Below are 25,795 nucleotides of genomic sequence, written 5' to 3'. Positions count from 1 at the left end.
GGTTTTCTTGCTAACTGTGTGAATTGTATATTTTCGTGTCCTGTTAAGCATTAAAAATGTAACGAGTACTGTTGGGGGAGGGAAATGTGTGGAGTATAAAATATATTTTCTTTAGGAATGTAGTGAAGTAAAAGTTGTAAAGTACAGATACTGTAAAAATACTTTGAATTACTACTTAAGTACTTTACACCACTGGCATTCACAATGTGTGTTTTCAGCTTACAAATTTTTAAGTGCTACAGAAAACTTTAAGGGTACACCACTACATGTTCTGATAAACACCTCTGGAATGGGGCTGTATAAATGTAACCATGCAAATTCAGAGCTATTGCTGCAAGGACTGATGATCCATGAGGACAAGATTATAGTTTAACCATGTTTTGAAACTAATAATTACATTGTTTACAAAGCAAGCAGTTTAACAACTCATGAGGCATTTTTAAGTTAAAATAATCAATGGCTCATTAATTTAACATCCAAAAATGGTTGTAGAGTATGAATCCCAGATTGTCCCTTTTAATTTAACTAGGCAAGTCAGTTAAGAACAAATTCTTATTTTACAATGATGGCGCACCCCATCCAGATCCTCCCTTAACCCAGATGACGCTGGGCCAATTGTGCGCCGCCTTATGGGACTCCCAATCACGGCCGGGAATGATACAGCCCGGGCTCGAACCAGGATCTGTAGTGATGCCTCTAGCACTGAGATGCAGTGCCTTAGACTGCTGCGCCACTCAGGAGCCCTTTGCTTCCACATGTAGACTGTTTATAAGAACATTATAGTGTATAATATAGCTTGGGCTCCTTCGCTGATAATAAGGATAACTGCCACTAAACTCCAAAGAAGAATGGAATGAATAAATGCTCTTTATAAACCACCACAGACCTCACCTTACCCAACCATAGACCTTGCTGTTGATCAAGCGTCCTCGACTACATTTGACCTGCGGGCGGCGCTGCGTTTACAGATGGCAAGCGCAAACAGAAACAGGAAGTAGCTGTGCAGAGTTCGAGAAAAATGTCCTGACGTAGTCCCGAATGTATTTTCTCTAAAAAGTGATTCACTTCAACGAATTTGCGATTAGAAATCGGGTCAAACTCAAATTAAACGGTTATTTCATAAACATAGCTAGTTACCCAATGACATTGAAATGTCTAGTAGAAAGAGATCGCGAGACTCGGAGGACAGAGGGGACCGCAAAAGGCACAAGGAATCAAAACACGATGTAGAAAAACTCAAGAAACAAGCGAGAAAACTCAACCAAGAAGTGCAAAAGCTGAAGCATTTGGAGACCTTGTGAGTAAAGGACACCTTTTTCGGTCGTATCGAAATTGTGTATTAATAAAACGTAACTAGTTGATCTGCCTTGGGATTTAGCTTTAATGCTAGCAACTCATCCCATCATTTCAGTTCTGATACTGTGCCTTGCCCTTGGCTGGTAGAACTTGCACACGGGGTACTGTACCTTAACCAGCATCTGGACGATGCGGGAGACGATGCGTGTGACATGATTCATATACATCGTCTCCTTTGCTCAGATACTGGTTCAAGGGGTACCTAGCTACCTACGCACAAAGTTGATCATCGTATTGATTCTCACAAGCATTGTTTTCTTTTCCCCTCTATGCAGTTATGAAAAACCTCCTCCTGGACTCATAAAGGTCTAGTAGATGCACATGTTTGTCTACTTGAGTTATTACCAGTCAATTAATCACTGAAATATTATGGAATAGCTCATTTATCAGTAGAAGGACATGCATTTAACCTGGTCCAAGATCCGTTTGTGTTCTTGCCAGCTCTGTCTGTTGTTTTCAAGCCAAAGCATGACGATGAGTTACAAGGAGTTGGCATGAGAGCACAAGCAGACTGACACTCAGGCTAACATGCATTATTATGGAAACTGGAATATGTGGCATCTTGCATCACCTTGAAACACAGTGGCTTTTTTTAGGCGGAGGAGTACAAACCAGAGGACTGTATTCCTGCTGATCCAGGAAATGAGGATGCTAGGGACTTCCTGGCTCATGCCCCCACCAAGGGGCTGTGGATGCCTCTGGGGAAGGAGGTGAAAGTGATGCAGTGTGAGTTTAAACACAGAGTGTTATTATGAGTGTCCTGCATCCACAATGGCACCCTGGGGACTGGTCAAAAGTAGAGCACTATATAGGGAATAGGCTGCCATTTGGGACTTATCCCTAAACTTTGTGATGCATCTCAAAAGTTGAATGTAGCTTCTTCATTGTCCTTCATCTACCCAGGGTTTCTTAAACTATGGGTTGGGACCCAAAGTGGGCCCTGGGCATGTAAGAAGAGGTGGGTTGTGAGAATACTTCTATAGTCACACACTATTTATTCATAATTTATTATTATTTTTGTGTGTGTGTTGGGGGGGGGGGGGTTACAGGTACATTATCCATTTCAGATTATACGTTTATAAAAACCTGTACCTGTATGCTGCCACTCAAAATAAAATAAAACGGCAAGAAATACAATAATAAATAATCATAAATTCAGTATAAACAGGAAAAAACTAAAATAAGTGGGCCTCCACCACCCCAACCTCCCATCCCATTCCCCCAACCCCACCCAGCCAACATGTCTCCATCCAACGGTTCCACTCCCGGAAATCATGTTTCCCCACCCCCTCAAGCAACTAGGGTTGTTCGTCAGTCACCCCCCCGCTCCCCTTCCCGGCTATATACATACAGTACCAGTCAAAAGTTTGGACACCTACTCATTCAGGGATTTTTCTTTATTTTTTACTATTTTCTACATTGTAGAACAATATTTAAGACATCAAAACTATGAAATAACACATGGAATCATGTTGTAACCAAAAAAGTGTTAAACAAATCAAAATATATTTTATATTTGAGATTCTTCAAATTAGCCACCCTTTGCCTTGATGAAAGCTTTTGCACACTCTTGGCATTCTCTCAACCAGCTTCATGAGGTAGTCACCTGGAATGCATTTCAATTAACAGGTGCGCCTTGTTAAAAGTTAATTTGTGGAATTTCTTTCCTTAATGCGTTCGAGCATTAGTTGTGTTGTGACAAGGTAGGGGTGGTATACAAAAGATAGCCCTATTTGGTAAAAGACCAAGTCCATATTATGGCAAGAACAGCTCAAATAACCAAAGAGAAATGACCGTCCATCATTACTTTAAGACATTAAGGTCAGTCAATCCGGAACATTTAGAGAACTTTGAATGTTTCTTCAAGTGCAATCGCAAAAACCATCAAGCGCTGTGATCACACTGGCCCTCATGAGGACCGCCACAGGAAAGGAAGATCCAGAGTCACCTCTGCAACAGAGGATAAGTTCATTAGAGCTACCAGGCTCAGAAATTGCAGACCAAATAAATCCTTCACGGAGTTCAAGTAACAGACACATCTCAACATCAACTGTTCAGAGGAGACTGTGTGAATCAGGCCTTCATGGTCAAATTGCTGCAAAGAAACCACTACTAAAGGACACCAATAAGAAGAAGAGACTTGCTTGGGCCAAGAAACATGAGCAATGGACATTACACCAGTGGAAATCTGTCCTTTGGTCAGATGAGTCCAAATTTGAGATTTTTGGTTCCAACCTCCTCTGAACAGTTGATGTTGAAATGTGTCTGTTACTTGAACTCTGAAGGATTTATTTGGGCTTCAATTTCTGAGCCTGTTAACTTTGTGATACGCAGAGTAGGTGAACGGATGATCTCTGCATGTGTGGTTCCCACCGTTAAGCATGGAGGAGGTGTGATGATGTGGGGGTGCTTTGCTGGTGACACTGTGATTTGTTTAGAATTCAAGGCACACTTAACCAGCATGGGTACCACAGCATTCTGCAGCGATACGCCATCCCATCTGGTTTGCGCTTAGTGGAACTATAATCTGTTTTTCAACAGGACAATGACCCAAAACACACCTCGGGCTGTGTAAGTGATATTTGACCAAGGAGAGTGATGGAGTGATGACCTGGTGGTCATCTGATGACCATCAGATGACCTGGCCTCCACAATCACCTGACCTCAACCCAATTGAGATGGTTTGGGATGAGTTGGACCGCAGAGTGAAGGAAAAGCAGCCAACAAGTGCTCAGTATATGTGGGAACGCCTTCCAGGTTAAACTGGTTGAGAGAATGCCAAGCGTGTGCAAAGCTCTCATCAACGCAAAGGGTGGCTACTTTGAAGAATCTAAAATATATTTTGATTTGTTGAACACTTTTGGTTACACCATGATTCCATGTGTGTTGTTTCATAGTTTGATGTCTTCACTATTATTCTACATGTAGAAAATAGTAAAAATAAAGAAAAAGCCTTGAATAAGTAGGTGTGTCCAAACTTCCGACTTGTACTGTATATATTATGTATGTGTTGGGCTTTAGACAAGATTATTCTTTACAGAGTCAAGTATATTTGTCCAGGCCTCAATTGTTCCTTGACTAGCACCATTCATTCTCTCTGTCGATAAATCTAATGGTTTAACTTCTAATAGTAACTGTATCTACTGGTTAAATGGGAGAGAGTGAGGTGATTGCCATCTAAGAGCCAACATCTTTTGGGGGGGGGGGGGGGGGATGCAGGAATTGTCTCTGATTGAGAGATTCAAGGAGCTATCCTTGATAAGTAACATAGTAGATGCTAAGCATTAAATGTTTGGATTCATGCACTTCTAAATGTATTTTGTAATTTTGCCCCAGAAGCATTTAACTGCAGTGCACTCCCACATCATATGGAGGAATGGGCCTACCTTATTTAGGGGACACAGTGAACAGTTGGGAGTTTTGGCAATTCTCACCGTAAAACATTTCCTTGGTATTAAATACAGTCTGTTAACTTAATGTATAAGTTGATGGTTCATATTACGACATGCCAAGGTCATATTTTTCCATATTCTGTTCCAGTTAAAGGGTTGTTCAGATTCAATTAGATCTGTGGACCATACTTTTGAATGGCTAGCTCAGAATATGAGCTTTCCAAAAGTTGTTTATATATTATAGAGAGAAGTCCTTTCGGGAGCCCAGATAATTTATTTATAAATCCCATTATTGGATGATTTGGTAGTTGGGTTTCCTAAGGGACTCCATAGGCCAGCATAAGTGATCTAAGTTGTAAATATAGAAAAAAAGATTTGCCTGATAATGTGTATGTATCTTTCAAATTTTGTAATTATCTCAAACCATTGCTGTCCATTATATTGGTGAGGGTATGGATTCCACATTGGACCATTTGGGGGATGCAAAAGGGGTGGCAGGTAGCCTAGTGGTTAGAGCGTTGGGCCAATAACCGAAAGGTTGCTGAATCGAATCCCAGAGCTGACAAGGTAAACATCTGTCGTTCTGCCCCTGAACAAGGCAGTTAACCCACTGTTCCCCGGTAGGCCGTCATTATAAATAAGAATTTGTTCTTAACTGACTTGCCTAGTAAAATAAAAAAATTCAAAGGCTGCCTCCAGATCGCAAGGCCGTGCCATTTTGATTCCCAGTTACATTGTTTTTCAATTTTCGAGTCAGTGTAGCGGAGATTAACTTTTGTACTGCTTGTCCCTCAAAGAACAAAGGCTTTCATTATTTCCCACCAATAATTCCACCATCCCTCCCTCTGTCCCTCCCTCCCACTCGTTTTCATGATATGCGAGGGGACAGAAGGCATACAGGGTTAGTCTACAAAGTTCTCAATTGTTCTCCTGTGGAATTCCAAAGCCTAATATGTTCCAGATAATACATTGGCAAAATGTTTGAATGTGATTTTTAATTGCGTGTCATTTCAGAGATTAGAACGAGTTGAGAAACATTTTGTCAGATGTAGGCTAAGTCATAAACAGGTGTAGCCTACAAGCCATATAAGATAAATATGAATCTCTTCCAACACGAGCTTGTTTGGGTGATTTCTGAGGGGCCAGGAGACGTGTTTGTGGTACAAACATTACTATATTCTCCCTCGCCTTCTGCAGGTTGGAGATGCAAGCGCTATGGACACAGGACAGGGGACCGAGAGTGTCCCTTCTTCATCAAAGGAAACCAGAAACTGGAGCAGTTCAGAGTGGTGAGTCTCATCTGTCCATCCATCCATTCATCCATCTTTCAACTAATCATCAAGCCTTTTGGCTACTTAAATAAAATGTGTTACTGCTGGGTTTGAACAAACATGAGTCCCTAGGACCAGGATTGGTACTGGCAGTCACCCTTGGGGACGTCTGCTCCTGGTCCCAACCATAACCCTTTGGGGGGACGTCTGCTCCTGGTCCCAACCATAAATCCCCTTGGGGGGACGTCTGCTCCTGGTCCCAACCATAACCCCTTGGGGGGACGTCTGCTCCTGGTCCCAACCATAACCCATTGGGGGGACGTCTGCTCCTGGTCCCAACCATAACCCCTTGGGGGGACGTCTGCTCCTGGTCCCAACCATAACCCCTTGGGGGGACATCTGCTCCTGGTCCCAACCATAACCCTTTGGGGGGACGTCTGCTACTGGTCCCAACCATAACCCTTTGGGGGGACGTCTGCTACTGGTCCCAACCATAACCCCTTGGGGGGACATCTGCTACTGGTCCCAACCATAACCCCTTGGGGGGACGTCTGCTACTGGTCCCAACCATAACCCCTTGGGGGGACGTCTGCTACTGGTCCCAACCATAACCCTTTGGGGGGACGTCTGCTCCTGGTCCCAACCATAACCCCTTGGGGGGACGTCTGCTCCTGGTCCCAACCATAACCCCTTGGGGGGACGTCTGCTACTGGTCCCAACCATAACCCTTTGGGGGGACGTCTGCTCCTGGTCCCAACCATAACCCCTTGGGGGGACATCTGCTCCTGGTCCCAACCATAACCCCTTGGGGGGACGTCTGCTTGCTTGCCTACCTGGGACCATGAGCATGCTTGGTTGATGCAGCTGGATACAGTATATGTGCATCCCAAATGGCACCCTATTCCCTATATAGTGCACTACTTTTGACCAGGAACTATATTGACTTTGGTCAGAAGTAGTGCACTATATAGGGAATAGGTGCCATTTGGGATGCATAAGGTATCTGTGCTGCTGCTGGATGCTTCTGGATCTGGACTCCTCAGCAGATTCACAGGGCAGTTGTTCTGTAGGCCTGCATGCAACAATGCCACTGCAATGATTATCATAAGTGCAAGTGTATCATATTTTGTAATAGAACCAGATTTTAAAACGCTGATCCGGCAGAGGAGAGTTGAAAGGGTGGAAATAATGTTGCCCAAAAACAATACCTGAATGGAGTTTTACCTTGCAGTGCTTGTTATCATTGGAGCTTTGCAATGTATGTTATCTTTGAAATGTTGTAAATATGTAGCTAAACCATCTGTTTCTTGCAGGCACACGAAGACCCAATGTACGACCTGATCCGAGAAAACAAACGCAATGAAAAAGAAACAAGGTACTTTCTGGCCTTATTATGAAAAATATCAACAAAATATATTTTCTGAAGAATGTTTGAAAATATTTCCCCTTCTCTACTGTTTGGAGTTGGTCATCGTTAAGGTAGTGTGGTGCATTGGACGGACGAGACTCACCACTCGGAACTAGAGGTCGACCGATTATGATTTTTCAACGCCGATACAAATTATTGGAAGGCCAAAAAAAGCCGATACCGATTAATCGGCTGATTTTTATGTATATTTTTGTAATAATGACAATTACAACAATACTGAATGAACAATGAACACTTTCATTTTAACTTAATATAATACATAAATCAAATCTATTTAGTCTCAAATAAATAATGAAACATGTTCAATTTGGTTTAAATAATGCAAAAACAGTGTTGGAGAAGAAAGTAAAAGTGCAATATGTGCCATGTAAAAAAGCTAACGTTTAAGTTCCTTGCTCAGAACAGGAGAACATATGAAAGCTGCTGGTTCAATATTCCCAGTTCTTCAATATTCCCATTTAAGAAGTTTTAGGTTGTAGTTATTATAGGAATTATGACGCGTCGACTATTTCTCTCTATACCATTTGTATTTCATTTTCCTTTGACTATTGGATGTTCTTATAGGCACTTTACTATTGCCAGCCTAATCTTGGGAGTTGATAGGCTTGAAGTCATATACAGCGCTGTGCCTCAAACATTGCTAAGAATTGTTGGCAAACGCAGTAAAGTTTGAATGAATTCTTACGAGCCTGCTGCTGCCTACCACCGCTCAGACTGCTCTATCAAATATCAAATCATAGACTTAATTATAATATAATAAACACAGAAATACGAGCCTTTGGTCATTAATATGGTCAAATCCGGAAACTATCATTTTGAAAACAAAACGTTTATTCTTTCAGTGAAATACGGTCTAAATATTCCTGTTACATTGCACAGCCTTCAATGTTATGTCATAATTATGTAAAATTCTGGCAAATTAATTCACAGTTCGCAACGAGCCAGGCAGCCCAAACTGTTGCACTGAATGCAAGAGAAGTGACACAATTTCCCTGGTTAATATTGTCTGGGTACATTTGTGCAACGATTGTGCTTTTTTCGCGAATGCGCTTTTGTTAAATCATCACCCGTTTGGCGAAGTTGAAGTAGGCTGTGATTCGATGATAAATTAACAGGCACCGCATTGATTATATGCAACGCAGGACAAGCTAGTTAACCTAGTAATATTATCAACCATGTGTAGTTAACTAGTGATTATGTGAAGATTGATTGTTTTTTATAAGAAAAGTTTAATGCTAGCTAGCAACTTACCTTGGCTCTTTGCAACCACAAGGTCCTTTTGACGCTGCACTCGCGTAACAGGTGGTCAGCCTGCCACGCAGTCTCCTCGTGGATTTCAATGAAATCGGCCATAATTGGCGTCCAAAAAGGCTGATTATCGATTGTTATGAAATCTTGAAATCGGCCCTAATTAATCGGCCATGCCGGTGGACCTCTACTCTGAACTGCTCTAGTTTCTGGTTTCCTTTGATGAAGAAGGGACACTCTCGGTCCCCTGTCCTGTGTCCATAGCACTTGCATCTCCAACCTGCACGAGGGAGAATATAGTCATGTTTGTTGATTCAGACAAGCTATTTTGGAGCACGGTTACAGGGGACTTAACGATTCTCTTTGTTTTTCTCCCAACAATGCTGATGCTTAGCTGCAGCCAAGTAAACAAACTCCAATCTTCAGTCTCTGATGACGATACTCTGCTTTTATAGACTAGGCTACTTTCCAGTTATTAGGTAAAGATGACATAAGTTTGTAATTAGTGTGAACTAACCCTTTCATTTTCCGACTGTCTCAGTCAGAATTGTGTATTATTAATGAAGTGCCTTTTAGCACAGGGAAATAACAACAACCAAGTAATAAAAAGAAAAGGCTCAGAGTCATCGAAGGACACACTGAAGTAAATGGATAAATCAATCACATCCTGAAAGCTGACAGAGCACTTAATCAAACAGGTGAATAAAAGTACTTTTAAAAACTACTATGAACGACATTGAATGTGAACTTGAGTGTATATAGAGAGGTTTTAAAGTACCATCTGAAATGAGGTGCAATATGAGAGATTCATGTGAGTATGATTGGAGAGTGTGTGAGATGGACATGTTCTACCATCTACAGGATCATCTATGATATGAGAGAGTGAAATGTAACCGTGGTAGACTTGGCCGGAGGACCTACGAGCCAACCCAGCTCTGTCTGAGTGCTTGCCTTGAACAGTCCTTATGATTGCGTCTCTGTTTTCTGGGTGGAAGTTGTCAACGTTGAAGACACCGCTCCTCTGATGAATTCTTAATGACGTTTGAGGATCACTTGGGAACCGCCGCGTTTGAGTTGTTTTCAGTCTCTTGCAACTTGCACAAGCTTTCTTGTTCCTCTCTGAGCATACCGAATCAATGGAAATGTAAAGTTTTGGGCTAATCAAAGGAAGTGGATGCCTCGGTCTGTGAACTGTTTGATCATTCGTGTTAAATCCATATTTTATTGAAGAATTTTGTTTCTCAGGCAGTGTTTCAGCATCATGATATTTGATCTGGTCTTGTGTGAGCTGCAGAGCTACTTTGCTGGCTGCTTGAAATGAGCTCTGTCTCTCTCTCTCCCCACTTTAGCACTAGCTGCAGACACATGTAGCCCATCATAATCACCATACTCAGTACTCACCAGCTGTCAGCTGACCATCACTGTTAGAAGACTTGTTTCATAACCAGGGACACGTCTGAGTGAAATCTGAAATGGCCAATGATTGTAGAGGAAAACCCTCTGGCATATTCCAAGAAGTGTGTGTGTGTGTGTGTGTGTGTGTGTGTGTGGTGTGTGTGTGAAGATACTGTGTTTCAGTTCATACCATGCCTCTCCTTGAATGTTTCTAACCCATCTTCCTGTCTCTTTTTCTCTCTCCTCTCCATCTCTCCTCTCTCTCTCTCCATCTTTCATCTCTCTCTCTCCATTTCTCCTTTCTCTCTCCAGGATCCAGCAGCTGCAGCAACTCCTGCAGGACACCACCTCCTCCGACTCGGACAGCTCCTCCTCTTCCTCCTCCACCGGCGACCGCAAGAAGAGGAAACACAAGAAGAAGGACAAGAAGAAGAGGAAGAAGAAGAGGAAGAAGAGGAGGAAGCACAAGTCCTCCAAAACCAGTGACTGTTCTGAGTCCGATTGAGCCATAGGAACCTACCTGGATTGTTCTAGCAGGGAGATGGCTACACTGCAGTGTCTATCAGTCAGTGAGCAGCTATGGTGGTTCTTACCCATTGGCTCAGGGTCGCCTCAGTGGCACACTACGAAGTGCACACTAGAGGACCCTTTTTGGTTCAGTATTCTTCCCTCCATCTGAGCCTTTAAATAATGCATGACTTGTCCCATCCCTCATATGGTTGATGCCTCTATTCCATTAGATCATACAGAATAAGATTCTATGGATCCGCAATGCTGATTGTGAATGTAGGGCCCCTCAGGCGAGGATCTCAGAAAGCCCTTACAGCATGGGTAATGACATGGCTGCCTCGGGGGGCCTGAGCCAGCCAGAAGAGTTGAAATCAGTTTGTAGCTGTTATGGAGGATGTTGGCTTGATGAATCAGATCCGAATGAAAACGTGACAGAACAGAGCATGTTGTTAGAGATGGTTTTGCTTTGTATTTAGCTTGATTGTAGGCCTGTTGTTTGACAAAAAGAGTGGGGGAAATTGCAGCACATATTTTTTCCATTTTTATTTTCTTCCAAATGACGCTGATGGATGTTTGAATGCTTATTACTGTACATAAATATTTGGAATAAATTGAGGTTGGAATTTACATATTTGATTTAAATCCAGGTTGAGAAAGGGAGAGAGAATGTACTGTATTTCAGTGTGTTCTCCGTGGCCAAGGATAAAGCCTCTTACTCATCAAATTAATCTTGAAGCCGCAAGTAAAAAATACTTTCAATTTGTCATTATTCACATTGTCTTCCACTGTTTTTCAACTGCATGCATTTTGTTTGGCTCATTGACTGATAGTGACAAGGACAAGACCGGCCAACACGGACCAGAACATTGGCTGTCATTTCCTGTTTATATCCTGACGATTCTACATGTTGAATAGCCACCGTCCGTCAACACCCGGCGGGAGTGTATTCATCATGGAAACCGTTTACCTTTATGAATCATAAACAGAACCAAATGGGGAGGGAACTAACTGAATTTGTCCAATAGAAACTCACGTTTGTTTTTTCCATAAGAGTAAATGGATTTTGCAACAGAATCGGTGTAATGATGCAACGACGGCCAACTTTTGTGTAGGTCTTTCTTGTCCTTCATCGATTCTTAGAATGACACATCTCTATCCACTATAATGTCCCATTCAAGAAGCAACACTGGTTAGCACTGTTTCCTTTTGAAAGGCCAAAAAAGAAGACCCTTTGATCTTGAAAGACCTCAGAAAGCCCAGGGCTGACTAGGGAGTGTGACTCACTAATGTGCCGTTTTGTAGTCAGTACAACAACAACAAAAAAACAGAACACATCAAAAGAGTTCTCCACTTTGCCCCTCCCTAATGATAGGATGTTCATTTAGAGAAGTGTGCTATCAGCTAGAGGACCAGATATATGCGCTGCTTATTTTAATGACCCCAATAAGAGGACTGTTTAAGGAGTCCTTCGGGGAGATGTATTTGAATTTTGATTAGCGTCCTAGTGGTTTCTGCGTATAGTTAAGCCTGAAGGGGTCTATTTGTGCGTCAGAATGGGTTAGTGTGTGTGTGTGTATATTTCCTAGTAACTGAAAGCTTTATTCGATCTCTCTCCCCCATCCCCCCCCCCTCTTATCCTCCTTCACATGGCAACTCCCTCCATTCCTTTCTGTGGCGCTTTGGCCAAAGGCCTCCGATAAATCAACAGCATTGAAACAGTGTGTCCCAGCTGCACCACGTAGCTCTCTCTCTGAGCAGAAGCAGACATGAATCTCCTAGATTACTTTCACTGAGACACTGCCACTTTGGCAAAGTTAGAGCAGAGAAACCTCTATATTGAACCACTCTATCTTATGGGGCAGGATAATGGGTTAGGGTCAGTTAGGAAGTATCAGTAAGGTCTTGAGATCAGGGAAGTTAGTCTAAAGATAATTAGGATACGATCTTCCTTTTTGTGTATGCCATTTCTCTCTGCCACAAACTGCCATCAGGCCCTAACATTGAATGATGGCACAATTGACACAGTCAACTTGACAGATTCCATTGGCTATAGTTATGCTCTGACTTGACTCAAAGGTACTGTGGTCAATGACTGGGATAGATTTTATTTTATTTCAAAGTCTCAACAATCTATGCTGTTTAGATGGCTCAGACAAATTCTTGTGGGTATTAAAAAGAAAACAAATATTTGTACAAATTTTAACTATCATATGATAGCTCATATCAATCAAATACATTATGCAACACCACTTAATACTGATCATATTACATGGCTTGGTTCATTTTGACCTAGCCGTGATCTCGTACTAGAGAGAAAGCCACGCGATTCAGTCATACAGACAGGTTCCTCAGGATGGGTGTTTGGACACCATTATCCCAGATTATATTCCAGACAGTAGAGGCACATGGCCCTGTATTAATCCTGTTGATATACTGTGGAGAGGAGAGCTGTGTGAGCCTGGCACAGTGGCAACAGTTCAGATCACTCACTCTTAGATGTCTTTCTCTCTCCTGCTGGGTAGCTTAGATATTGGAGCCAGTAGGTGTAGCTATATGACATGAATTTAATTAAGTCTGGTTTTGACTGTACTGTACTCTAGCTTTTGTATGATTGTCTATTATTCTCATCTATATACCGTCTGTTTCCATCTATTGTGAAATGTGACCTAGGGAGAAACTATGTCCCAAAGGTATCAGATTTGAATGTTCAAAATTATTTTTATTTTAAGGTCTTACCCAATCAAAGTTAGTTTCCCCCTTTTATTTCAAATAAATGTATCTTATGGTAGGCTACAAGGTTATAGGCCTAACCCCCACATGCTCTCTTTGATATATTATGTATTAATTCATCGATAGCTATGAAATATTAAACGCTTATCCCGAGGTTCAAGCATGACATTATTCATTTGCTATCATAATAATTGCCACACATCAACGGGGAGTGTCCTGTCGCCCCATTCAATTGTTCAATTGTTTGTTGTGTTTTAATTGGTCAACGTCCCTCGCATCGCTGCTCGAGCCTCGGAGGAGAGAGGAGCCAACTAACAGAAGGCGAAGAAAGAGGAAGTGAAAACATCAGCACAATCTAGCGCGCAGGAGAGGGACAGAAAACACAGAACTGACTGTCTATCTGTGACACAAACTCCGAACATCAGCGCTTTGGCACAGGATAAGTCCCCGCGATTTGCCAGGTTGGTAAACATTCAAAATGTTCTTTAATTTAGCCCACACAGAAAGCATGCATTTTAGTTTTTCTCTTTGCTTCTACTGATTTAGGCTACACGCTATAAAACACCTCGCTACTATTGCCAATGTTACTGCCAGTGTTAAATTTTAGGTCTGCGCGCCCTGGAAATTGTATCAGTAGGCTACTTTTCAGCAGGAGTGGCCGCCAGCGGTTCTGGGCGCTGTTTTGTTGATTGACAAGCTTGCTCAAAACAGTCCAGCCGCTCTTGAAGTTGGCTCGTTCGCCTCCAGTTTACAATTCCATCCTGAACACTGGACTTCCCATGAAATAGGTCGTGTATGAAGTCGTTGTTTGTTGAAACACAAGTGGATAACTTGCTTACAAAATAGCTCTGTCCAGACTTTGTTCTGTAGCATACAGGGCAAGTTACAATATATCCTCGATCAGTTTAGATGTGTTATTTATATAAATAAGACGATTATGGAATGACTAGGCATACAGTCGTATTTTTCTTTTAGTTAATCAAACAGCTCAAACTTCCCTTGTTCAGCTTTGGCCACTGTAAACAAACCTGAATTAACTTACATGAGAAGTCCGCTCATCGCCCCTCCTGCCTATGTTTCCCTTGCACGTGGTTTTGAAAAATGTTCACCTCCTTCAGATTGAGTTGCTTTTATTGTGGGAGGGATATACGCAATGACTCGCCCAGATATGGGAGGCACGCTATCAATTCAACCACATTCAATTCATTGCATTGCAATCAATGGCATTTTGGGAGTTATTGTAGGCTAGAAGATGCATCCAGTGGCAGCAGTTTGCCTGTAGATGTTTTCTCTATAAATGTTTTCTCAATAGATGTTTTCTTTAGCCTATAGATGTTTTCTCTATCCTGTAGATGTTTACTCTATCCTGTAGATGTTTACTCTATCCTGTAGATGTTTACTCTATCCTGTAGATGTTTACTCTATCCTATAGATGTTTACTCTATCCTGTAGATGTTTACTCTATCCTATAGATGTTTACTCTATCCTGTAGATGTTTACTCTATCCTATAGATGTTTACTCTATCCTATAGATGTTTACTCTATCCTATAGATGTTTACTCTATCCTGTAGATGTTTACTCTATCCTATAGATGTTTACTCTATCCTGTAGATGTTTACTCTATCCTATAGATGTTTACTCTATCCTATAGATGTTTACTCTATCCTGTAGATGTTTACTCTATCCTGTAGATGTTTACTCTATCCTGTAGATGTTTACTCTATCCTGTAGATGTTTACTCTATCCTGTAGATGTTTACTCTATCCTGTAGATGTTTACTCTATCCTGTAGATGTTTACTCTATCCTATAGATGTTTACTCTATCCTGTAGATGTTTACTCTATCCTGTAGATGTTTACTCTATCCTGTAGATGTTTACTCTATCCTATAGATGTTTACTCTATCCTATAGATGTTTACTCTATCCTGTAGATGTTTTCTCTATCCTATAGATGTTTTCTCTATCCTATAGATGTTTACTCTATCCTGTAGATGTTTTCTCTATAGATTTTTTCTCTATCCTATAGATGTTTTCTCTATAGATGTTTTCTCTATAGATGTTTACTCTATCCTGTAGATGTTTACTCTATCCTGTAGATGTTTACTCTATAGATGTTTTCTCTATCCTATAGATGTTTTCTCTATAGATGTTTTCTCTATCCTATAGATGTTTACTCTATCCTATAGATGTTTTCTCTATCCTATAGATGTTTACTCTATCCTGTAGATGTTTACTCTATCCTGTAGATGTTTACTCTATAGATGTTTTCTCTATCCTATAGATGTTTTCTCTATAGATGTTTTCTCTATCCTATAGATGTTTACTCTATCCTATAGATGTTTACTCTATCCTATAGATGTTTTCTCTATCCTGTAGATGTTTACTCTATCCTGTAGATGTTTTCTCTATAGATGTTTACTCTATCCTGTAGATGTTTACTCTATCCTGTAGATGTTTACTCTATCCTATAGATGTTTACTCTATCCTGTAGATGTTTACTCTATCCTGTAGATGTTTTCTCTATAGATGTTTACTCTATCCTGTAGATGTTTTCTCTATAGATGTTTACTCTATCCTGTAGATGTTTTCTCTATCCTATAGATGTTTACTCTATCCTATAGATGTTTACTCTATCCTATAGATGTTTTCTCTATCCTGTAGATGTTTACTCTATCCTGTAGATGTTTTCTCTATAGATGTTTACTCTATCCTGTAGATGTTTACTCTATCCTGTAGATGTTTTCTCTATAGATGTTTTCTCTATAGATGTTTTCTCTATCCTATAGATGTTTTCTCTATAGATGTTTACTCTATCCTATAGATGTTTACTCTATAGATGTTTACTCTATCCTATAGATGTTTTCTCTATCCTGTAGATGTTTTCTCTATAGATGTTTTCTCTATCCTATAGATGTTTTCTCTATAGATGTTTACTCTATCCTGTAGATGTTTTCTCTATAGATTTTTTCTCTATCCTATAGATGTTTACTCTATCCTGTAGATGTTTTCTCTATAGATGTTTACTCTATCCTATAGATGTTTACTCTATCCTATAGATGTTTTCTCTATAGATGTTTACTCTATCCTGTAGATGTTTTCTCTATAGATTTTTTCTCTATCCTATAGATGTTTACTCTATCCTGTAGATGTTTTCTCTATAGATGTTTACTCTATCCTATAGATGTTTACTCTATCCTATAGATGTTTTCTCTATAGATGTTTTCTCTATCCTATAGATGTTTTCTCTATAGATGTTTACTCTATCCTGTAGATGTTTTCTCTATAGATGTTTTCTCTATCCTATAGATGTTTTCTCTATCCTGTAGATGTTTTCTCTATCCTATAGATGTTTACTCTATCCTATAGATGTTTACTCTATCCTATAGATGTTTTCTCTATAGATGTTTACTCTATCCTGTAGATGTTTACTCTATCCTGTAGATGTTTACTCTATCCTGTAGATGTTTACTCTATCCTATAGATGTTTACTCTATAGATGTTTTCTCTATCCTATAGATGTTTACTCTATCCTGTAGATGTTTACTCTATCCTGTAGATGTTTACTCTATCCTGTAGATGGTTACTCTATCCTGTAGATGGTTACTCTATCCTGTAGATGGTTACTCTATCCTGTAGATGTTTACTCTATCCTATAGATGTTTACTCTATCCTGTAGATGTTTACTCTATCCTGTATATGTTTACTCTATCCTGTAGATGGTTACTCTATCCTGTAGATGGTTACTCTATCCTGTAGATGTTTACTCTATCCTATAGATGTTTTCTCTATCCTATAGATGTTTTCTCTATAGATGTTTACTCTATCCTGTAGATGTTTACTCTATCCTGTAGATGTTTACTCTATCCTGTAGATGTTTACTCTATCCTGTAGATGGTTACTCTATCCTATAGATGTTTACTCTATCCTATAGATGTTTACTCTATCCTATAGATGTTTACTCTATCCTATAGATGTTTACTCTATCCTGTAGATGTTTACTCTATCCTATAGATGGTTTCTCTTGATGGTTTCTCTATCCTATAGATGGTTTCTCTTGATGGTTTCTCTATCCTATAGATGGTTTCTCTTGATGATTTCTCTATCCTATAGATGGTTTCTCTTGATGATTTCTCTATCCTATAGATGGTTTCTCTTGATGGTTTCTCTATCCTATAGATGGTTTCTCTTGATGGTTTCTCTATCCTATAGATGGTTTCTCTTGATGGTTTCTCTATCCTATAGATGGTTTCTCTTGATGATTTCTCTATCCTATAGATCAGTGGTTCCCAAACATTTTATAGTCCCGTACCCCTAAACATTCAACCTCCAGCTGCGTACCCAGCTGTGCAGCAGGGTCAGCGCACTCTCAAATTTTGTTTTTTTGCCATCATTGTAAGCCTGCCACACACACTATACGATACATTTATTAAACATAAGAATGAGTGGGAAGTGACAAAGAGCTCTTATAGGACGAGGGCACTAATAATAATAATAAATAATTTTACTCTTTATTTAACCATCTTACATATAAAATCTTATTTGTTCATTGAAAATGGTGAATAACTCACCACAGGTTGATGAGAAGGGTGTGCTTGAAAGGATGCTCATAACTCTGCAATGTTGGATTGTATTGGCGAGAGTCTCAGTCTTAAATAATTTTCCACACAGTCTGTGCCTGTATTTAGTGAGGACTGAGAATCCACTCTCACATAGGTACGTGGTTGCAAAGGGCATCAGTGTCTTAACAGCGCGATTTGCCAAGGCAGGATACTCTGAGCGCAGCCCAATCCAGAAATCTGGCAATGGCTTCTGATTAAACTCCATTTTCACAGAACCACTTGTTGCAATTTCCTTGAGGCTCTCTTGTTCAGATATTGGTAAGTGGACTGGAGGCAGGGCATGAAAGGGATAATGAATCCATTTGTTTGTGTCATCCATTTCAGGAAAGTACCTGCGTAATTGCGCACCCAACTCACTCAGGTGCTTCTCTGTTTGACATTGTCCGTAAGCTTGAGTTCATTTGCACACAAAAAAATCATACAATGATGGAAAGACCTGTGTGTTGTCCTTCTTAATGCAGACAGAGAAGAGCTCCAACTTCTTAATCATAGCCTCAATTTTGTCCCGCACATTGAATATAGTTGCAGAGAATCCCTGTAATCCTAGATTCAGATCATTCAGGTGGGAAAAACATCACCCAGATAGGCCAGTCGTGTGAGAAACTCGCCATTATGCAAGTGGTCAGACTAGTGAAAATTATGGTCAGTAAAGAACTTTAAGCTCGTCTCTCAATTTAAAAAAACGTGTCAATACTTTGCCCCTTGATAACCAGCGCACTTCTGTATGTTGTAAAAGTGTTTCATGGTCGCTGCCCATATCATTGCATATTGCAGAAAATACACGAGAGTTCCGGGGCTTTGCTTTAACAAAGTTAACCATTTTCAATGGCGCCGGAGGGTAGGGCTGCCGTCTTATCGGCTCTCAACCAATCATGCTATTTTGTTAGTTTTTTTTCTATTTGTTCGTAACTTGTTTTGTACATAATGTTGCTGCTACCGTCTCTTATGACCGAAAAGAGCTTCTGGACATCAGAACTGGGATTACTCAAATTGGACGAGGAGTTCTTCTTCAACGAGTCTGACGCAAGGGATATATTGCAGACACTCGACCAGGCACGATCCCCGTGACTCGCTGGAGAAGGAAACAGAGCTTTCAAGGCAAAAGATCCGGGTGCCTTGCGAGGATCAGACGACGGTGGCTAATTTGCCCTTGCTTTCCATTCTGCAAGCTAACGTTCAATCACTGGAAAATAAATGGGACGAACTGAAAGCACGTATATCCTACCAACTGGACATTAAAAACTGTAATATCTTATGTTTCAATTAGTCGTGGCTGAACGACGACATTAAGAACACACAGCTGGCGGGTTATACACTCTATCTGAGACACGGGGCGGGGACCTATGCATTTATGTAAACAACAGCTGGTGCACGATATCTAAGGAAGTCTCACAGTTTTGCTCGCCTGAGGTAGAGTATCTCATGATCTACCTAGATAGTTTTCATCTGTATTTTTCGTAGCTGTCTACATACCACCATAGAGCGCAGTTGGCACTTAAACTGCACTCAATGAGCTGTATTCCGCCATAAGCAAACAACAAAATGCCCACCGGAAGGTGGCGCTCCTGGTGGCCGGTGACTTTACTGCAGGGAAACTTAAATCAGTTTTACTGAATTTCTACCAGCATGTTAAATGTGCAACCAGAGGAGAAAAAATTATAGTCCACCTTTACTCCACACACAGAGATGCATATAAAGCTCTCCCTCACCCTCCATTTGGCAATTCTGACCATAACTCTATCCTCCTGATTCCTGCTTACAAGCAAAAATTTAAACCAGGAAGCATCAGTGACTCGGTTTATAAAAAAGTGGTCAGATGAAGCAGATGCTAAACTACGGGACTGTTTTGCTAGCACAGACTGGAATATGTTCCGGGATTCTTCCGATGGTATTGAGGAGTACACCACATCAGTCACTGGCTTTATCAATAAGTGCATCGAGGACGTCGTCCCCACAGTGACTGTACGTACTTACCCTACCCCTGTAGTGGAGCAGGTTGAGAGCTTCAAGTTCCTTTGGTGTCCACATCACCAACAAACTAACCTGGTCCAAGTACATCAAAACAGTCATGAAGAGGGCACGACAAAACCTATTCCCCCACAGGAGACTGAAAAGATTTGGCATGGGTCCTCAGATCCTCAAAAGGTTTTACAGCTGCACCATCGAGAGCATCCTGACGTGTTGCATCACTGCCTGGTATGGCAACTGCTCGGCCTCCGACCGCAAGGCACTACAGAGGGTAGTGCGTACGGCCCCGTACATCACTACGGCCAAGCTTCCTGCCATCCAAGACCTCTATACCAGGCGGTGTCAGAGGAAGGCCCTAAAAATTGTCAAAGACTCCAGCCACCCTAGTCATAGACTGTTCTCTCTGCTACCGCACGGCAAGTGGTACCAGAATACCAAGTCTAGGTCCAAGAGGCTTCTAAACAGCTTTATCCCCAAGCCATAAGACTTCTGAACCTCTAATCAAATGGCTACCCAGACTATTTTCACCCCCCTCCCCACACATTGTTGCTATTCTCTGTTATTATCTATGCATAGCCACTTTAATAACCCTACCTACATGTACATAATTACCTCCACCGGTGCCCCCGCACATTGACACACTGACTCTGAACCGGTACCCCCTGTATATAGCCCTGCTATTGTTATTTACTGCTGTCCCTTAATTATTTGTTTTTCTTATCTCTTACTTTTTTGGGGGTATTTTCTTGAAACTGCATTGTTGGTTGAGGGCTTGTAAGTAAGCATTTCACTGTAAGGTCTACACTTGTTGTATTCGGTGCATGTGACAAATAAAATGTGATTTGATTTGAAAACGTCTTTCAAGCTGTCAGGCATTCCCTTGGCAGCAAGAGCCTCTCGGTGGATGCTGCAGTGTACCCAAGTGGTGTCGGGAGCAACTGCTTGCACGTGCGTTACCACTCCACAGATACCAACACATCTTGACCACCAAAGTCCATTTGATGTCGCAAAGCTGTCCAGTACTTTAAAAATATCCTCTCCTGTTCTGGGTTTCAGTGGTTTGCAGAAGAGGATGTCTTCCTTAATTGGCCCCCCATAAACGTAACGGACATATACCAGGAGCTGTGCCAGGCCCGCCACGTCTGTTGACTCATCCAGCTGTAACACATAGAATTCACTGGCTTTTATGTGAAGTTGTAATTGTTTCAAAACCTCTCCTGCCATGTCACTGATGCGTCGTGAAACGGTGTTGTTTGATGAAGACATTGTCTGTATAGTTTTGTTTTTGCCTTTTCCCCCAGCATTGTCCCAGCCATGTCCGCGGCAGCAGGAAGAATTAAGTCCTCCACAATAGTATGGGGCTTGCCTGTCCCAGCCACTCGGTAGCTCATCATATAAGACGCTTCTAGCCCCTTCTTATTAATGGTATCTGTTGCTTTTATACATGTCTTAATTCTTGCTCAAACTCCCGTGGCTTATTTTTCTAATTGTCATATTTAGTTTCTAAATGTCTGCGCAAGAGTGAAGGTTTCATCGAGTTGTGAGATAGTACTTTTGCACATATAACACACTGTGGCTGAGGAAAGGCACTACTCCCAATATAAGTGCACCCCAAATCATTGTAGTTCTCATCATAGTTGCACCTCTTCAATGGTCCAACGTCTCTGTCTGTTTGGTGCTTTCCCGGGTAAGGGGGCAGTAGCTCTTCGGCTGCATCAGATTCGCAACTGTCAGTGTCCATGCTAGCTGGGCTACCAACAAATGTATTATGAATTACTGATGCTAGCATTGGATGTGCTCGTGGAAGCAGAACAACTTGTTGTCGACAGGTGCAGGTATAGTACTGCTGGTAGTAGCAGTACTATCAGTAGAGCTGTTATGTGTCTTAATGAACGCGGCCTTACTAAATGGACTGATTGAGAATTGTGAATGACATTTTATTTGGCGTACCTCCGATAGCACTGCGCGTACCCCAGTTTGGGAATACCCGCTATAGATGTTTACTCTATCCTGTAGATGTTTACTCTATCCTGTAGATGTTTACTCTATCCTGTAGATGTTTACTCTATCCTATAGATGTTTACTCTATCCTGATGTTTACTCTATCCTGTAGATGGTTTCTCTATCCTATAGATGTTTTACTCTATCCTATAGATGTTTTACTCTATCCTATAGATGTTTTACTCTATCCTGTAGATGGTTTCTCTATCCTATAGATGGTTTCTCTATCCTATAGATGTTTACTCTATCCTATAGATGGTTTCTCTATCCTGTAGATGGTTTCTCTATCCTATAGATGTTTACTCTATCCTATAGATGGTTTCTCTATCCTATAGATGTTTACTCTATCCTATAGATGGTTTCTCTATCCTATAGATGGTTTCTCTATCCTATAGATGTTTACTCTATCCTATAGATCTTTTCTCTATAGATGTTTTCTCCATCCTATAGATTGGATCATTATCTTAAAAAAATGACACACACACCAATCCTATGTTTTTGGAGCTGCTTCGTCTGACTGTGAGTGTGTGTGACAGTAGTATGGCCCCAGCTATGATGATCTCAGAGACCTCTTCACAAAGGGCTATGCAGCCCCTCATCCATGTTCCGTTAACCAGAAGAGATGCTTGTGTTGTGTGTTTGTTGTGATGGCACAGCAGCAGGAATGCCTGTTTCATCATGTCCTATTGATATAAACACACAGAAGATACTGGCTCCCTCTGAGTCTGGCTGCCAGGGATTATGGGTGTCAGGACTGTGGTAGACAGATGTGGCTGTATTGCCAGTGTAGACTATCCCTTGTATTGATATTGGCCTTGCCTTGTACTGAGTTCCTCAAAGATGCCAACCGATTCTTAATTCCTCGGTTACATATCAGTGGTATCTACATTTTCTGCCTTATGGAGATTTGGAATGGGGTTTAGGATTGAGCTAATTGCCTGATTTGATTAAGTTGTAGTCTTACAGTATGCATTCATCTAACCGAGTACAATACGTTGTCACAATTGATGTGGTTTCACTTGATGCCTCCATAAATCTACACAACAATTTAGTCATATAACCTATTCCTAAGTCTACTATGTGTGTGTTTGTTTTTACTAGCTCTTCTTCACACCTGGAGGACCAGTGTGTCCAGCCTGGAAAGCCTTGACTAGCGCTCCAGAAGTGATGTGTCAGCAGAATATCATCCCTTTTTATAGACCCCTGAAGAACAGCATGACAAAGAAATTGAACACACAGGGAAAATACTATTTTAATGGTCATAACACACGCAGGGGAAAATCCTGTTTAACTGGTCATAGCAAGCCCCTGCTCGATTCTCGACCTGCCCAAATAAACATTTATAAACCCCTAAGGGGTCTTTAAACGAAAATGACACAAAGTTAATAGTATTTAGAAGTGAATTCTTTCCAGCTTTGGTTTCCCCCCTCACATTTATCCCAGTATAAGCCTCATTGATGAAGAGGATTTACGTTAAAGGGCAGTATCTTTTGTTTTAAGTCTAGAGATTAATAATCTAGAATTTTTTTAAATTTAACTGGGCAAGTCAGTTAAGAACAAATTCTTATTTATAATGACGGCCTACCTCGGCCAAACCCTAACGACACTGGGCCAATTGTGCGCCGCCCTATGGGACTCCCAATCACGGCCCGGTTGTGATACAGCCTTGAATCGAACCAGGGTCTGTAGTGATGCCTCTAGCACTGAGATGCAGTGTCTTAGACCACCGCGCCAGTCAGGAGATCAAGGTCTGCACCAAGAGTTTCTGAGTAGGAGTGTTGATCTAGGATCAAGTCCCGCCTGTCCATAATAATCTGATTCATTATGACCTAAAATGCTAAACTGATCCCAAATCAGCACTCGCACTCAGAGATGCTTGATATATATGGCCCCAGATTAGGTTGCAGACTGAAAGGAGATCGTTCCAAGGGAGCATGGCTCATTCAGATTCACCACATGTGCCTGGGTGCACATAAATTACTCTGAAGTTTGGCACCCTCTCACCTCCAACCATGGCAATTTATGAGTAGAAAACCTCGCCTGGCATGTCTCTTTCTCTCTCTCTCTCTCTCTCTCTCTCGTTCTTGCTAAGGTATGTAAATTGTTATCCTATTGATGTATTCCTTGCTTGCTATTTGTTAATCTTAATGGTTTCCCCACCAGAAGTCCTGTCTAAAAAGCCTCCAGTTGCCGCCTGTCAAACCTTTTTGATTCAAACTTCACTGTCTTTTTTACCTCGCCGGGTTGGCAGTGTTTAATACCTTAAACATCCAATTTATAATCCTTTAATCTGCTAGTAAATCTCTCCTAGGCTCTACATGTCCTCATGTAGTTTAAGGTTGAATTGATTCGATGTTCCATTTAAGATTTATGTATCCATGTGTTTTAATGGCTCCCTGCAGTATTACAGCGTTAATTGAAACAGCAGGTAAGTGTAAATGAAGGTGTTATACTGTAAAGTAACACACACACACAGAGTTTGAGATGAGGTGATGATAATCCAGTCATTTATAGTATAAATCTGTGATGCTGCAACCACTGAATACACAATGACAGTTGTTATTAATATTATAGCACAGAAGCACCGGCTTAAGGGAATGGCAGAACTGTAAGGAAATGGGCTCACTGCGTTTATATTCTTCTGCTGTACAGTCGTGGCCATACGTTTTGAGAATGACACAAATATTAATTTCCACAAGGTTTGCTGCTTCAGTGTCTTTAGATATTTTTGTCAGATGTTACTATGGAATACTGAAGTATAATTACAAGCATTTCATAAGTGTCAAAGGCTTTTCTTGACAATTACATGAAGTTGATGCAAAGAGTCAATATTTGCAGTGTTGACCCTTCTTTTTCAAGACCTCTAATCCGCCCTGGCATGCTGTCAATTAATTTCTGGGCCACATCCTGACTGATGGCAGCCCATTCTTGCATAATCAATGCTTGGAGTTTGTCAGAATTTGTGGGTTTTTGTTTGTCCACCCGCCTCTTGAGGATTGACCACAAATTCTCAATGGGATTAAGGTTTGGGGAGTTTCCTGGCTATGGACCCAAAATATCGATGTTTTGTTCCCCGAGCCACTTAGGTATCACTTTTATCTTATGGCAAGGTGCTCCATCATGCTGGAAAAGGCATTGTTCATCACCAAACTGTTCCTGGAAGGTTGGGAGAAGTTGCTCTCGGAGGATGTGTTGGTACCATTTCTTTATTCATGGCTGTTTTCTTAGGGAAAATTGTGAGTGAGCCCACTCCGTTGGCTGAGAAGCAACCCCACACATGAATGGTCTCAGGATGCTTTACTGTTGGCATGACACAGGACTGATGGTAGCGCTCACCTTGTCTTCTCTGGACAAGCTTTTTTCCGGATGCACCAAACAATCGGAAAGGGGATTCATCAGGGAAAATGACTTTACCCCAGTCCTCAGCAGTCCAATCCTTGTACCTTTTGCAGAATATCAGTCTGTCCCTGATGTTTTTCCTGGAGAGAAGTGGCTTCTTTGCTGCCCTTCAGGACACCAGGCCATCCTCAAAAAGTCTTTGCCTCACTGTGCGTGCAGATGCACTCACACCTGCCTGCTGCCATTCCCGCAGCTGAATCAACTTTAGGAGACGGTCCTGGCACTTGCTGGACTTTCTTGGGCGCCCTGAAGCCTTCTTCACAACAACTGAACCGCTCTCCTTGAAGTTCTTGATGATCCGATAAATGGTTGATTTAGGTGCAATCTTACTGGCAGCAATGTCCTTGCCTGTGAAGCCCTTTTTGTGCAAAGCAATGATGACGGCACGTGCTCCCTTGCAGGTAACCATGGTTGACAGAGAAAGAACAATGATTCCAAGCACCACCCTCCTTTTGTAGCTTCTAGTCTGTTATTTG

At 41.3% G+C, this 25,795-nt stretch overlaps 2 protein-coding genes across 4 annotated transcripts in view; both read left to right on the top strand.

Annotated features, from left to right (window-relative positions):
• Positions 1 to 817: 817 nt before the first annotated feature.
• On the top strand, positions 818 to 11,228 carry rp9 (RP9 pre-mRNA splicing factor). The gene is made up of 6 exons (XM_071375200.1): positions 818 to 1,297; positions 1,632 to 1,662; positions 1,953 to 2,082; positions 5,946 to 6,037; positions 7,333 to 7,394; positions 10,404 to 11,228. Exons 1-6 carry the CDS (start codon positions 1,152 to 1,154, stop codon positions 10,594 to 10,596), a joined length of 654 nt encoding a protein of 217 aa, XP_071231301.1. The 5' UTR covers positions 818 to 1,151; the 3' UTR covers positions 10,597 to 11,228.
• Positions 11,229 to 13,613: 2,385 nt separating this feature from the next.
• elmo1 (engulfment and cell motility 1 (ced-12 homolog, C. elegans)) overlaps positions 13,614 to 25,795 on the top strand; it is a 214,486-nt gene continuing 202,304 nt past the window's right edge. For 2 of the 3 annotated variants that reach the window (XM_071375195.1, XM_071375190.1), the window contains exon 1: positions 13,614 to 13,792. The gene's annotated coding sequence lies outside the window, so the exon portion shown is untranslated. The remainder of the gene's footprint in view (positions 13,793 to 25,795) is intronic. The other variant, XM_071375192.1, reaches the window with a different exon arrangement.

The sequence above is a fragment of the Salvelinus alpinus genome, chromosome 29 (genome assembly GCF_045679555.1).
Source record: "Salvelinus alpinus chromosome 29, SLU_Salpinus.1, whole genome shotgun sequence".
Lineage (NCBI taxonomy): Eukaryota > Metazoa > Chordata > Actinopteri > Salmoniformes > Salmonidae > Salvelinus > Salvelinus alpinus.
The sequence above is the reverse complement of the archived record's forward strand: the minus strand, read 5'-3'. Positions and strand labels throughout refer to the sequence as shown.